This window comes from Lygodium microphyllum, chromosome 19 (genome assembly GCF_053477565.2).
Source record: "Lygodium microphyllum isolate KBCC chromosome 19, Lygodium_microphyllum_v1.1.10, whole genome shotgun sequence".
Classification (NCBI taxonomy): Eukaryota; Viridiplantae; Streptophyta; class Polypodiopsida; order Schizaeales; family Lygodiaceae; genus Lygodium; species Lygodium microphyllum.
In genome coordinates, this window is record NC_141153.1 from 46,130,668 (window position 1) to 46,146,827 (window position 16,160).

General features: G+C 40.8%; 1 protein-coding gene across 1 annotated transcript; it reads right to left on the minus strand.

Annotated features, from left to right (window-relative positions):
* Window positions 1–1,006: 1,006 nt before the first annotated feature.
* LOC148019822 (epoxide hydrolase 2-like) lies at window positions 1,007–3,530 on the minus strand. Its single transcript, XM_087700003.1, has 5 exons — window positions 3,327–3,530; window positions 3,027–3,238; window positions 2,338–2,508; window positions 1,775–2,022; window positions 1,007–1,507 (listed from the first exon to the last, which is right to left on the minus strand). Exons 1-5 carry the CDS (start codon window positions 3,394–3,396, stop codon window positions 1,246–1,248), a joined length of 963 nt encoding a protein of 320 aa, XP_087556129.1. The 5' UTR covers window positions 3,397–3,530; the 3' UTR covers window positions 1,007–1,245.
* Window positions 3,531–16,160: the final 12,630 nt, after the last annotated feature.

Consider the following 16,160-nt stretch of genomic DNA (forward strand, 5'->3'; position numbering starts at 1 on the left):
CTACGTTCGATAAAGATTCACCAAAGCATAAACATATTAATATGTTAAAACGAACATTAGTTTCATCATTAGATGCTTACATTTGATTAAAATCATTGTAAATGCATGTGTGTGTGGGTGAAAATCATTGTAAGTGTATGTGTGAGTGTCGCCCCCCCCCCCCCCCCCCCCCCCCCCCCCCCCCAACACACACACACACACACACACACAAACTATTCACATCAATGAGTTTTGAGTGTTGACAAGTGTATCCAAACAAGTTGTGTTTGGACTTGGATACTAGGGGAAGCTAAGTGACATTCTTTGCAAATATTTTTCTATCTTAATAACAGTGATTGCAATGCAAATATTGCCTTGTTTAGCAAGGCATGAGGCATAAGGACTTGGAAAGACTAGCCATTGTCAATACAATTATAGGTGTCGTGTGCATATTGTATTTGCTTGAACATGGCATTGTTCAATAACTTAAAGTAAAGGTTTGCCAAAAGCCTGTGTTACTCTTCAATTGAGGTCAAAGCCTTTCAAACCATCACAAAAAAGGAGAGAAAAAACACAAAAAAGTAAATTGAACATTAAAAAATCATTGGTGTAGTGGATCATGTGTGGGTTGCATTAATTGAACATTAAAAAATCATTGGTGTAGTGGATCGTGTGTGGGTTGCATTCAACATGTGCATGTTTGATCCCTACATCCTGCATGCCAGGAGGCACCAATCTATTTGTGTCAAAAAATCATCCAACCAATGTTCATGGAGCATATTTTTGGCAACATGTACCAAAACGTTTGACTCAAAAGTTTGGAGGTATTCTTGATCAAATTTGATGTATTTCCCATTTTTATAACTAAAACTTTGAAAAGTTCTAAGTTCTAAGCCTTATTTTGTTAATTTTGAAGGTTTATATTTTTGGAAAGTTATACAATTCATTTTACATTAAACCTCAATATTTCATGAACACTGCACCCAACAAGCAAATGGCCTTCCTTTATCCCAGACTTGACTTAATATGAAGCAATGTAATGAAGCACCATCGGAGAGATTCAACCATAACAATAGCCATGCCCTTACAGGCAATTCTAATAGAGTCAGAACTCATTAGCACAACAGTAAAAGAAACAGGCCTCAAGATAAGCTTACCCTCTACTAAGCTCAGGTTTTCTATTTCCATAGGTGTTATTCAAGAAGCAAGAAACATCAAGTGAGAAAGAGGCTTTGGCAGAAGGCCACAATGTGGTGCATTTTTAAGTCACGCTGCGCCTCTCTGATCAGCCTTGATGGAGTCCAAAAAGCTGATTATGATACCATTCACTTGCTGTGGGAGCTGTTCCTGCACAAAGTGGTTGCCCTCCTCTATGGTTACTAGCTTGAAATTCAATAAAAGGCTAGGATCTCCCTGCATCAGATGCTCCATCCCTGGCATTTTTAGCACATAGTCCTGCTTCCCCATCACCAATAGAATGGGGGCCCTGATGGTGTAATCTCGGTTCTCATCAAAATCCTCTCCTACCCTGTCAAAGATATGTCTCAAACATCAGATTCTCAGTCATTGTTGTAAAGACATGGCTCGGCTATTAGACTTTTAGTCATCTTCCCCTCACCTCTGGTCTTATCTAAATGCCCCTCATTTTCAAACTCAGTCGTACTATCTGGTCTTATCTAGATGCCTCAAACATCAGACTCTCAGTAATTGTAAAAACATGTTTCAAATATTAGACTTTCAGTCATTTTCTGTTCATGTCTGGTCTTATCTTGATACCCCTCATTTTCATTCTCACCTGTTCCAGCATCTGTATGGAACTTCCATGGGATACTTGAATGTTGACTTCTCATAGTGATCTGCATACACTTGGAGATCCTTGTCTGTCATCCAGTTGGGGAGAGGATCCTCAGGCTTTACTAGATCAAGCGTATGCATGTTTTCCAACGCTATTGGCATCTCACTGTTGCAAAACAGAATATAGATCCTCTTGATGACTGTGGCTACATCAAACCTGGCAAAGTCAGCTTCTGGAACCCCTGGTTTCTGAAAAGCATGAGAATACCTTCACACCCTTATCTGAAAGGATAATCATTTACATTCCTCGAAACCCATACCACTTATATTCATATGCAACACTCATGCATGATTCTGAGCCAAACAAACATAAATATTCAAGCGAGCACACATGTACAGACACAGATATGCCATGTAAATCTACACAGATGCGTGTATGAGCCATACAAACATAAATATTCAAGTACACATGTACATGAATTGCCATGTAAATGTGTGTAACATGCTTCATGTCATGTACCTATGAAAAGAATAACATATGAATACAAATAAGAGAGAATTTACCGCCCAGTGCTGCAGATAGTGGCCTGGAGGTACGTTTTCCAGGATGGCTGCTGCAAGGGTAGGCTTGAAAAATGGAATACCCAGTATTATGAGCCCCTGGATGCGCTGTGAGTGTGTATAACCCAAGTAGTAAGCTACAAATGCCCCCCAATCTTTTGCAACAACATACACCTGCAACATCCCAGACATAAGGATTCCTTTTCTCAGCTGAAATATATCCTGTTTCAGCAATTGAAACCATAGACTTTATAAAATTTAAATCAGGGGTTGAGCCACCAGAATCTCATAAGACTTTTTCCCCATAATGAGTACATGGATTCTTTCTTTAAGAAGTCTTTTTCTCAGAATACAAATTAGCAAAGGAATGAGAAGTTTCTAATAGCAATCAAATGAATCAGAAGAAAACAGCAAATAATTGAACATGTTCTGATAGCAATCGAATGCATTAGAAGAAAACAGCAAAGGATTGAACAGTTTCTGATACCAAGCAGCAAAGAATTGAACAGTTTCTGATAGCAATCGAATGCATTAGAAGAAAACAGCAAAGGATTGAACAGTTTCTGATACCAAGCAAATGAATCAAAACAAAACAGCAAACAATTGGCCCAATCTCGGATACGAAACAACAAATGAAGCAGCGATTTAGAAATCACATCATCACAATATTAACACAAGGAGCATCTCTTCACCTTGTCTGCACCAATGGCATCCAGCAAGCCTACAATATCATGGCCTATATCTGACCATGTATTTTTGGTGGGATCAGTGTTGCACGTGAGGCCGTAGCCACGAAGGTCGGGCGCAATGGCACGGAATCCAGCGTCTGCGACGGCCAGCATCTGGTGGCGCCATGAGTACCAGATCTCAGGAAATCCGTGCAGGAATAGAACCGTATTGGGCCCTGCAATCACCTCAGCCAGATGTCTTCAGCACTGCTTAATCTTTTTTCTCAGGCAATTAGCAGACTTCTTATTGATGGAGGATAGTACCCGTGCCCACTTCCGCTACGTGCATGTCGATGCCGTGTGTAGCGACAAACCTGTGCGATATGCTCTCCATTGCTAGCTGAGGCCTAGACAAGGGAAAAACACACACAAACACACAATTTACACTGGATCGATCGATCGAGAGAGAGAGAGAGAGGTGTGTGATCAGCCAAGCCTCCTAACCACGCTTCCTATATGGTGGAGTCATTAGAGGTTTGACATCTTTATGAGTAAAGGGAAGCAACCATGTTATATTTTGCTCTCAAAATATTAAGCCGTATATTTCGGATCACCAATAACATGATCCATGTATTATAATTTATTGTGAAGTTGCTTGAATCTATGCTACAAACTCTTAGATATTGAATGTAAGTTTTATGGAATTCAAAAAACCATTATATCTCATTTTTCAATTTTTGTAAAGCCTCCAAACAATGTATAATTGAATGTCACTCTATTAGCTCCTCGCTGTCAATTTAACTTTGTACATAAATATGTCATTGTGAATCTAGTTGTGCCTCAATAGGTAGGCCCACTAAATTTGTGAGCACAATTGCTCCCCTTTGTTCATTTTATGCACAAAAAAACAGCAAGTTCCAAGCATGATCTTGTGTAAAACTCCACTGATCTCAAGAGGTAATCAGTTGCACAACTTGCTTCCTTTTGTCACAAAAGGATGGACTGTGTACTTTCTATGCAACAAACAACATGCTCTACACATAATGTTATATAAAATCTCACCAATATAGAGAGGTACTAAGTTGAAACTACTCTCTCTCTCTCTCTCTCTCTCTCTCTCTCTCTCTCTCTCTCTCATAATATCGAAGAAGCTCTTATTAAAGGTCATGCCTCCTCCTCTCTCCACAACTTCAACTACCATCTCTCTCTCTCCATCTCACCCATAATCTCTAAGGAGCTCTTGCTGAAGGTTAGTAGTTAATGATGTTTTGATATGGACATGAGTTTGGAGTGGGCATGCAAATCCCCTTTTACTAAGTCTAATGTTCTGTCACATGGAGCAATATATAGTGGTCTTTTTGTCCAAAAGAAAACCATCTACTTAAGAGCAAGAATAAAGCATTCTCCATTGCATGATCACTCAAAATAACACCTAAAGTTCCCCATAAAGAAGTGAATAATTTGAAAGATGTGGGCTACTCATTGTTGGCATTCCTTACTATCCACTGATGTATCATCTTTACTATAGTAAGTAGGGGTGGGGGCGGGTGCCATGTGGCAGTCCCCATGCCCCCCCATAGAACGCAATTGGAGAGGGTTTACATCGACACCCTGTGAACCCCCATCGGTCTCGCCCGTGCACCAAAAGCGACAGACACTCTAGCTTCCCTGTGCACCGAGCGGACACTCCACCCTCCATGTCCAAGTGCTAAGCAAACACTCTACCCTCCCATAGACATAAGGAAACTCACAAGCCTCACATAAAGAAGTATAGAAGAAGGGTAGGGAGCTATGAAGATTTATACCATTTGTAGCCTCCTAGTGGATCTATGAATTTATTCAATGTATGACCCAATCGGGTTACGTTAAATTCAAAAGAAAAAAATCGCATGACCTTGTCGGGTTATGTCAATTTTGAAAAAAACAAGGTTACATCAATAACATGACCCTGTTGTTCGGGTGACATGTGAGTTCCACATGCCCACCCAAGTTGCTTCTAAGGAAAGAGAGAGCCCTCTCTCATGCTTGGCATTATATTCATACAGTGTTTGAGGGTCGGTGAAGCATGATAAACATTTTGGTTTGCACGCTCAGAAGAAGTTTTACACATGCACCAATGTATACAACAGAAGGTGTTGCTTAGTAATAAGGGTTTTTTAGTATGATATGTAATGAAATATACTATGTAAATAAAATATATGTAAGAAAATGTATTACATAAATATATACATAAATAAAATATTTATCATTGAGATATTTATCATTAATTATATATATATATATATATATATATATAAATTATTATTATTGAGAATACATTTATGTAAGTATATATTAATTATTGTGAATACACCCCATAGAGTTTAGTCATAAATATATGTATGTATCACATGGGTTTAACATAAGGGATTTTTAAAATACTATTTGTACACATTTTTACATATACAAGGGTCCTATATAAAGGGGTTGCTTACATATTGAATAGAAAAGGATTATGTTTTATTAAAGGAAAGTTCATAGATAAGGATATTTACAAATAGGCCTTGAATGCAAGTGATATAGAGGGTATACATATAGTGAATTCATTGGAAAACACACACACACACACACACACACACACACACACACAAATGTCTGTATGTATACGCTTATAAATAGGTCTATATGTGTATATATCTCTTACTAGTATTAGGAGGTGGGGGGAATGCAAAATGGCATGTGAGAAGTCCCCTTATAAGTCAATGATGAGGAGAGAGAGAGTGTGTGTATATGCACGCACGTGTATCCTAGAAGAGAGAGAGAGAGAGAGAGAGAGAGAGAGAGAGAGAGAGAGAGAGAGAGAGAGAGAGAGAGAGAGAGAGGGAGGGAGGGAGGGAGGGAGGGAGGGAGGGAGAGGGAGGGAGAAATGATTAGAAAGGAGAGAGGAAAAGGGAAGGAGGAAAGAGAGACTAAGATAGAATCAAAATGATGAGAAAGGAGAGAAAAAAGGATGGGGAGAGAGAGAGAGAGTATAGAAGTGATGAGTAAAGAGAGATAAAAAAGGGAAGGAGAGAGAGAGGGGGAGGAAGAGGGAGAGAGAAATGATGAGAGAGAAAGAGAGATCCTAAAAGTCTTGCCTTTGAATCTCAATGTGAAGTACTCAAAAATTGTACAAAATCTCATCTTTCTTATATATTAGAGGGTGAGGGGGACTACCACATGGTGTGCATGGAACCTCTTCCACACTGCCACATGGCATGTAGTGAGTCTCTTGCTAAAAAAGAATCCCCCCTCGCATGGGGTATCAAGGGCCACACAAATTGCGATTTTTCCCTCCATTGTGATGCAAAGATGATGCTCCTTGCCTCCTTCACCTTCAATCACAACTGCCTTGCTTGCACCATCATGTTACACCTAACCCACACCCCCCCTTCGTTTTAACTTCTGGCTTGACAAAAGACACCCACACCACATCCCCCCATGCATGGGACTTATGGACACACACATACACTCATACACACACACACATAATATAAATGTATATAATATATATTTAACAATTTTGTATGATATGAATTTATTCTCTCTCTTTATGGAGGTGACGGTGTACAAGTACATAAAACATACATTAGGACACAAACATTGGTGCTTTGAACTTTAGGACAAAGAATTGAGAAAACATTGTGTGAAGCAGCGGTAAAAACAATGGCAGAAGTGCCAAGAGAAATGTGTGAGCCAATCTTTCTTTCTTATTTTGACTGGAGGTTCGGTTATCTCCCGAACCTCCATTTTTCTCGCAAGCCTATTCTTTTTCCCAAACCTCCATTTGAATTCAAATTGCATGCATGCATGGTTGAGGGGTTGAGGTGGCTTTAATGCCCCACTTCTTCACATCCTCCCTCTCTCATGATGATTAATTTTCATACATATATTGATCGAGATGATCCATATGATCGAGATGCAGGTGGAGAAAGAGCTTCGTGCATCGCTTGGAGGAGGTTGAGGCTTCGTGCATTTCACTTAGAGGAGGTTCAGGAGGTTTCAGCACGCTACAGCTTGAGAAGGTGCAACTCTCTCTCTCTCTCTCTCTCTCTCTCTCTCTCTCTCTCTCTCTCTCTCTCTCCCCCCTTGGCACCTCTGCAGCGATGTGGCATGGTGTGGCGCGGGCCGTGACGTGTCGAGGAGGGGCGTGGCTCTCTCTCTCTCTCAGCACCTTTGCGGGCCGTGGCGTGTCGAGGAGGGGGGCACCTCTCTCTCTCTCTCTCTCTCTCTCTCTCTCTCTCTCTCTCCCGACACCTCTGCGGCATGGCGTGGCATCTCTCTCTCCTCGCATGGCGCAGCGTGGCGTGGCACCTCTGCTCTCTCCTCCCTCTCAGCACCTCTGCGGGCCGTGGCATGCCGAGGAGGGGGGCACCTACCTCTCTCTCTCTCTCTCTCTCTCTCTCTCTCTCTCTCTCTCGGCACCTCTGCGGCATGGCGTGGCATCTCTCTCTCCTGGCATGGCGTGGTGTGGCATGGCACCTCTGTTCTCTCCTCGATGCCCCTCTCTCTCCTCGATGCCTTCGAAATCCCCCCCGCCAAGTTGTAAGAGCCCAGGCATGGTTGCTGCCCCCCTCGCCAAGTTGCAAGAGCTCGTAGACAGGTCAGGCGTGTGGGGACGTTGTTGAGAATCAGAGTTTGCAGCAGTAGAATGTGTGCACAAGAGGGAGAGAAGAGCTCAAAGTACAAGAATGAAATCTTGCTTACTAAGTTGCTTAGAGTACAACTTGGGTACACTCTCTCACAAGTGATAGTGATCCATAGGCTATTTATATAGCCCTTTGCCAGCTAGGGTTAGGGTTTCCCTTGCCCTTAGGGCTATTCACACCCATTTGCCCTTATACTCCCTTGCTTACAGTGGGTTTCTATGCCCATTTTCTAACACCCCCCTCAATGCCAGGGTGGCATTGGATTACAAGACATGTAAAAGATCCCCCCCTTTTTGGATGCCTTTATAAATCAGGCTTACAAGGTTGTTTTAGGTAGATGATTTAAATAGTCAACATTAGGGCCAAAAACGCTTCAAAAATGGCACTTGTAAGAAAGTGATTAAGTTGCTAAGTAGTTGAGGTTTAGGAAGAATAAAACCTCTAAATTTGGTTGTCCAGATGTGATTAATGAGAGAATATTTGGTTCATTGAAGAGGTCGGCCATTAATTGCCCTCATCTTTTAATCCAGGTCAGGGGTCACCTTTTCGGCCGTTTATTGTCTTGGAACTCGAGAGATTTTGTATTTTCGAGATTTTCGTACGAACTTCGCATTTGTTTGCTCCCGCGTTTTCTTTCTATACACTATTCTCTTTTACCATTCCTTTTGCTGCACTTGCTTTCTATCACTGTGAGATTCTTGCTCGGTTCATTTGCTAGAATGTCTAGCAATACTACTTCAAATAACACAGGCGCAAGCACACGTAAATACAAGCTATCTATTCAGCTAGATCCGACTTACACATCTTGGAGAAGTATACATCATCGAGTATTGATAGATGAGATTGAAGCCAACAGGTTGCGAACACAAGGAATGAAACATATAGATTTGTGGGTGGATGGAAATATCTATCCCAGGGATCCTTCTACAGGTAAACCACCTCCTTTTTTGAATGTCCATGACTATATAAGATATGCTGGAGAAGGTTACAATGGAATGCTTGGCTACTGTATGAGGTTATACTCTGCATCTTACACATATATAGCTCAAGTGCACGAAATGAAAAAAGCACTAGAAACTACACAAACAAAAATTTTAGAGTTGACAAGTCAGATTGATATTTTGAAAAATGTTAACAATTCATTGCAGAATAAGCTAATATGCTTGAGAGAAACTCCAGTAGGATTTAGAGAGAGGAAGAGACCGTTAAAAAATATAACCAGCTTGTGTGAGAGAGCAAAGAAAAGGAGACTAAATCTTACAAAGAAATATGTCTCTAACATATTAGGCATAAATATCCGAGAGAATGAGGAAAGAATCAAACTTTTGAAGGAAAACATGAATAAGAAAGACATTTTGAGGATTCTTAAGTCACCAGAAAATGTGGATTTGAGAGGTCCAACTCTGAGAGAGTTAGTGAAGGATTTAAAAGGCACAGTGAAAGCAAATGAAATCGTAGAGACATGCGATACTGTGGGTATAAGTCGAAAAGGTTACCGTGCTATCTCTGGATTATGGTTTAAAAATCTTAAACGCAATAGGGTAACTATATTTGGATTGCTCCGAGCCCTTGTAGTTTCCACTGCAAGAATTTCCATGAATCGCAAGATTCCACATGTTTTTGGAGATTACTTTCACATCGAAAGGTCTATGTCCTATGAAAAACAAAAAAAACAGGCAATTTTTTATTACAATGAGTTTAACAATATATGGGTTGATCTAAAAAAGGTGCAAATTGCAATGGTTCACATGTATAAAATCACAGTAGAAGAAAGTTATGGTGTTCTAAAGTTTGCCTTGAAGTTGGATGAAGCACAGATTCAAAAGGGACAGAAGATGGAAAGAATTAGCATTTGCCTCATGAACATGGCAATGGCGAGGGCAAAGCTCCATTGCATAAGATCCAATCCGAGATGGAGATTTGGTGGATTGGTGCAGCCCAGGTACCAATTGAAAATCATCAAACGTTGAAATGGTTGTTCAACCATACAGGTATTCCAAATATCATTAAGTCTCAAAGTGAAGGCGAAATGTTGGTAGTTGATGGGGTTGGTAAATTTAATGTGGAATGGCATATGAGTAGTTTGCGACCATTACATATTTTGCATAAGACAACATATTTTGGAATATGTAATGGTGCAAACTACTCCAATCTATAGAGTCTCTATTTGGAATATGTAATGGTCGCAAACTATAGAGTCTCTATTTGGAATATGTAATGGTGCAAACTACTCCAATCTATAGAGTCTCTATTTGGAATATGTAATGGTCGCAACATAAGACAACATATACATATGCGGAAGAGTTCAAAAGATCAATCACAAAGCTTGTTCAGGCGATAAAAGAGGCATGGGGAGAAAAAGATATCACTTTTTATCTGGTAAAGTAATAATTATTTAATATCCGCTTATTTTAACAGGTTTTTCAATTGGTATAAAATTTGTGTTACTTTGTATTGCAGCATATTCTTCATATTCATGGACCTTTCTTTGTGGAGGAGCATGGCCCCTTAGCAACTTATAGCAACCAAGGCATGGAAAAATCCCACTATCAAGCACGCACAAGTTATTTTCGAAGCACAAGGCATGGGGGAGGAGTTACAAAAAGCAATGCTTTGGAGGAGCTATTCAACTGGTTTTTTCGACGACAACTTCAAAGAATGCAAATAAAAGACGGCAATGACACATGAGCAATCGCACTTTTATATATAAGAAAGAATATATACAAAGCTAGTTTTCCAAAACTCTCACATTCTCTTCCTCCTCAGGAATCTTTCCTCTATAACGTAGAAATTTTTTTCTCTTGTAGCCAGCTATAGATTTTACATCAGTTCTGTCTGCAGCTAAGGCGTAGGATGAAAACGCCAAAAAGTATCCTGCTCTAGAAGCAGAGTAACCTGGACCGTAGCCAAAAATCCTAATTGCTACAGTCTTTTCCAAAAACATTATTTTGTGGGCATTATACTGTAATCCTGAGAAACCTAGAAGCCTTGTAAGAGCTTTAATACAAAGTATCGGCCATGTTGCGTCCTCTGAGAAACTACTATGGAGTACAAAAAAGGATTCAGGGTCAATCCTAGCCAAGTAGTGGCCGAATGCAATGTCTTTGGTGGTGTTACTAGCAGCTCTTGATCCTTTGCCACGCCCCAAGAAGTTATCTGTATCGGCAATCTCCAACTGCAAATAAAAGCCATACTGAATGAGCATGAAATGTAAACCTACCAATGTGTAAAAGCAAATTCAAAATTATCTTACCACTTGATTTTCATCGTACTCCAATTTAAACGGATTCCATAAATTAATTGATGATGCTGTCTCATTGGTGTTAGTCAATTCTTTAACATATTCGGACTCCTCTCTTCCAAAATTGGAAATGCCGAGCTCGCTTTGAATGCGATCGAAGTCCTCATCAGTAATACTCAACTCTTTTTCAGCTTCTTTGGCCTTTTCAAAACAAAGAGAGAATGCCTCACCAGCATCAATAAACTTATCATCTAGAGTTTCTTTATCAAGTTTCAGAATCTCTTCCTTTGATTCATTTTCTGTGTCAATTATCCCATTAGCAGCATCAGATGCCTCTGCAATAATTGCAAGACAATAATCTTCCCTGAGATTAAAAAGTTTTTGAATATCTGATAGTAAAATGTACTCCTTGTCCTTGAAAGGTATACATGGCAGGGAAGGAACAATATGGTGAGAACTCTCATCAGGTTGAGGGTTTGTATCTCCTTGGCTCTCCTCAATGATAGTCTCAGCTTTGAAGTGAGCAACATCCAAATTCTCAGCAATGGAAGCCTCAAAATCTGTATCTACAACCTCCTCTGTTTCCCTTTCATCTGCCAGATCATCCAACATGCAAAAGCTGGCACTCTTTGCTCCTTCCAACTGTTGCTCCTCAGCTTTCATAGGGTATTTGACAAGGATGAATATAATAAAAGCAGCAGATTTTCTCATCATCTTGCAGTTTTTGGAATGAGTGCAGCAAAATATGTCTGTTGAATGAAACCTCTCCATAGAGTGGGCCCTGGACTTCCTAGTAAATACTGCCTTTTCATTTCCTGTTGACCCAATGGGAATATGGACATATTCAATTGTGCCAACTTCAACAGAAGGACCTGCAAGAGTTTCAAACTCCAAAAAGTCCTCCACAATATATTTTTCACAAGATTTCAGAACTTTGTCAAGTTCCCAATCAGGATTAAAAATATTTTTCACAACTCCATAGAATGAGAGATCCATTCCATTCTGAAGCATAAAATCAAGTAGCCTCTCTGATGGAGTGATATCAATGAGCTCTGATACTCCTTGACCTCTCACTACTGGCGTTCGCTTCCCTGGAGATGTACTTGGCTTTCTCACACTGGTGGCAGAGGATGGAGAGGAAAAAGAATGCACAGGCTGATCAGCTGTTGATGCACTTGAGCCTTTTGAAAGCCTTCTTCTTTTACCAGTTCCTGAAGAAACCTTGGATTGTATGGGTTCAGACATGTTTCCAACTTCTGACGATACGGCGCGATAAGAGAGAAACGATTCAGACGGAATGGCCCCCTCGCGCCGTATCGGTGATCCCAGTAAGAAGCGCAAGAGCCACAACAAAGGTGGTCACACGAGCTTCAGGAACGCTGAAAGAAGACTAGATCTACAGAACCTCCAAAACGAAGCGAAGAGAGGAAAGCGAAGAAAACCAACAGTCGCCCTCGCGCCGTATCAGCAATAGAAACAAAGGTCAGAAACCGAAAAAAGCCGTACAGATAAGAAACACACCCTTATGTAGGCGCGGATTATGCCACCTGGCAGTATCCGTTAGTCTCATACACGTGGCAGTAGCCGTTGGGCAACACGTGGCCGAAAACCACGTGGCGAACAAGTGGACCGGTCATTACTTGACACATAGCATACGGACCATAAATGCAGATACGTGGCACAATCAGTATCGGACACGTGTCTGACACGTGTCATGATTTACCTGGGTATATAAGTGGTCATTTGTCCGACGTGTACACTTTTCATTTCTCGAGCTCTTCGCTAGCAAAAAGAGGTGTGCCGATACGGAGCGAGGGCGTCCAAACGGTGTGCTCGTTTTCTCCTAATCGCGCCGTATCGTCTTCTCGTCTCCAATACGGAGCGAGGGCGTCCAAATGGTGTGGTCGTTTTCTCCTAATCGCGCCGTATCGTCTTCTCATCTCCAATACGGAGCGAGGGCGTCCAAATGGTGTGGTCGTTTTCTCCTAATCGCGCCGTATCGGCTTCTCATCTCCAATACGGAGCGAGGGCGTCCAAACGGTGTGGTCGTTTTCTCCTTATCGCGCCGTATCGGCTTCTGATCTCCAATACGGAGCGAGGGCGTTGTTCCATTCTGCTCGCTTTGTTCATATCGCGCCGTATCGGAATTGCTCATTTCGTCACTTTCCTTGCCAGTTTGTCTTTCAGTTATTGTCCTTCTGGTTGTTATTTTTCCTTTTCTGGATGGCAAGGACAAAGCAAACTGCAAGAAGAGTGTATCTAGATGGGAAGGACAGTGGGGGTAGAAGAAAGTTAAAATTTGATGAATCTAAGGGGGTAGAAGAAGCTGGTCCATCACAGGCTCCAGAGCATTTTACAACAGAAATCCCTCCTACACCAGGTGTTGTCCTTACATCTTCCATAAATGTTTCTTCACCTGAAGTTGAGGAAGCAAAGGATGAGGCTAACCCTGTGAAAGATTCATTCCCTACAATGGTACCTGAGCCCACATCTGCTGAAGCCACTGAACACCCCAAGCCACAAAAGAGAAAGAGGAAGTCCAGGTTCTTCTATATGCAAAGATGTTTCAGTGAGATCAGGAAAGCCTAGAGAGCTACACAGCATGTCATTCCAAAAGCTGCTTTTATAAGGGTGGTTAAAGAGATCTCTGATAGATTGTCTCAAGTGGCAACTGTCTCTGGTCTAAATAAGAAGTGGCAACTCTCAGCCATTCTTGCCCTGCAAGAGGTCGCAGAAGATTTTGTTATTGATTTCATGAACGACGCTTACATTGCTGCCGCCCATGCTCATAGGATCACCCTTATGAATAAATATTTCAGCATCATTAGCAGAGTGAGGTATAGGTTTGACAAAGTCCTGAGGCCCTTGCCTTCCAATGATCAAAAAGCCTTTGAAATCCTTAACGTTCCCCCAAAATTGTCCAGGAAAGAGAAAAAGATAAATGTTGAAGATGTTAGTGACCTTTACCCTACAAGGGGTGCCACCCAGCAGGAGGCTTTCTTGAGTGAAAAAAATCAGGAGGTGTTTGAAACTGAAGACGATGTTTACAAGAGGAAAGCCGCATCACTTGCTCCCGTCAACAGCGAGAGGATGGGCAAAGTGTATGGGCAGATTCTTGTGAATGTTGCTGGGGAATCTGAGGAGGAATATCTTAGTATATCTCCCGAGGACAAGCCCATGTTGGAAAAAAGGGATGTCCAACTATCTGACTCCGTGGTATTTTGTTGCATAAGGTAAGGTTTTTTGTTGCATAAGTTAAGTCTTTTCAATTATATTTTGGATGAAATTGGTATTGAATAGCTTTTGCTATTATCTGCAGGGCATTGGTGTCCTCTCTCACTCTCGATATCCGAAGAACCATATACATTGTTGATCCACTTCTCTCTGTGGGACTTTTTGCAAAATCTGGTTCTAATATTTCACCATTTTTTCGTAGCTTCGATAGTGTGAGAAATTACCACATCTTTTTCCCCTTATGTAGAAAGGTATTTTTCTTTTACTGTAGAGGAGAATTTATGTTCATTTGCTTTCACCCTTCTACTCACCTCTTTTATGAATTTGCAGAGGGCATTGGAGTCTCATCTACATTAATTGTCTTTCAAGGGAAATTATCTTTATGAATTCTCTCAGCGATGTTCACGGTCAAGCACGAATGTATGTTGGAAGAAAATTACTTACTTTGATTTCTTTTATAAATAATATTTTGAACTTACAAAGCTTCCTTTTGCAGTGCTGGTAGACTCGTTTCTACATTTTTGGATACAACATACGAGGATCTTGCTGATCCTCAAAGGCCGTATACTTTTCTTCTACAAGAAGTTCCATTGCAAAGCGATGCGCATTCTTGTGGATGGAGAGTTATCTCAAACATTTGCAGAACAGTGGATTCAAAGCTGTTACAAATAGAAGGAGTGAATGTAAGTTTATTTCATTTGATGTTTGTGTAACCCTTATCATGATGTCTTTTCACTAACTTACAACATTTATTCTTACAGTGTAGAGACTATCCTGAATCATATGTTTGGTGGATAAGGGAGAGATGCATCGAGCTGATTCTAGACAAAGCAATCACACCGTATGATCCTGACTCCCCTCTTCCTCCCAAAACATCAATGGCAAAGGGCACAAGCAAGGGAAAGGTCAAGGGAAAGGGTAAGGACAATGGCAATGGTAAAGACAAGGGCAAGGGAAAAGGCAATGGGACCACTGCTGCAGAGTCTAAGAAAAAAGGAATGCCAGTGCTCTCTCCTCTTAAATTTGATCCATCCCCTCTTAAGCCCCAAGAAAGGAGACTACCTGTAAAGGTCAAATTTTTTCAACAATCAAAGAAAGGCCCTGTGAGAAAAAATATCTTTGAAGAAATCGATAAAGAATGAAAATAGCAAACATAAGCATACACGAGCCATTTTATTTTGGCTTTGTACATTTTTATGCAATTTTTGTACCTCATTGTGTAATGAAAATTTTCACTTGTAAATCGAATGTAATGTACATTTTATACACGAGCCTTATTATTTTGGCCTTGTACATTTTTATGCAATTTTTGTACCTCATTGTGTAATGAAAATTTTCACTTGTAAATCGGATGCAATGTACATTTTATTTATACACATTCGAAAGGTGACTTGCTTCACGATAGCTTATGAAGTTCCCATTAAAAAATATCTTAAGGACAGTCTGTTAAGATAAATTCCTGCCAAGTTTTCATTCTTAAGGCCCCAAACTCACAATTGTGGGAGACAAACAACTCGTACAAAAGAAAGAGCGCTCGGCTCTTTTACCAATTGTTACACCATTCACTTTGAACTTATATCTAGGGGATGTATTGTCTAGCAATTCCAAGGTATCCCTCACATCTTTCAGACTCCAATTGGAAGTAACACTCACCTTCTTTACTTCTTCATGCGGAAAAACGTGCACCACAAGTTTATATGTTGTGTTCTCTGTATCAGAATCCAAGGGAACCCAAATACCCAATCTTAGTTTGTATCGCCTGTAATCAAAGGCCAAAGCAAGATTTTGGCGAGGGATACTGTAAGCCAAAGCCAAGGATTGAGGGCATGCACTGCACCTCAAGATATCACCTTTATGATCGCACTCTCTAGATTTCCAATGCGTCCCTACAGTGTTGTCCAAATCCTCTTCCGAAAAGTTTCTACTTAACCAGGATACCTTCGTTCTTTGTAAATTTGCTGTTTTGAAGCAAGCCACGAAGATATGGAGGGGTACAAACCATGATAAACGTATTCT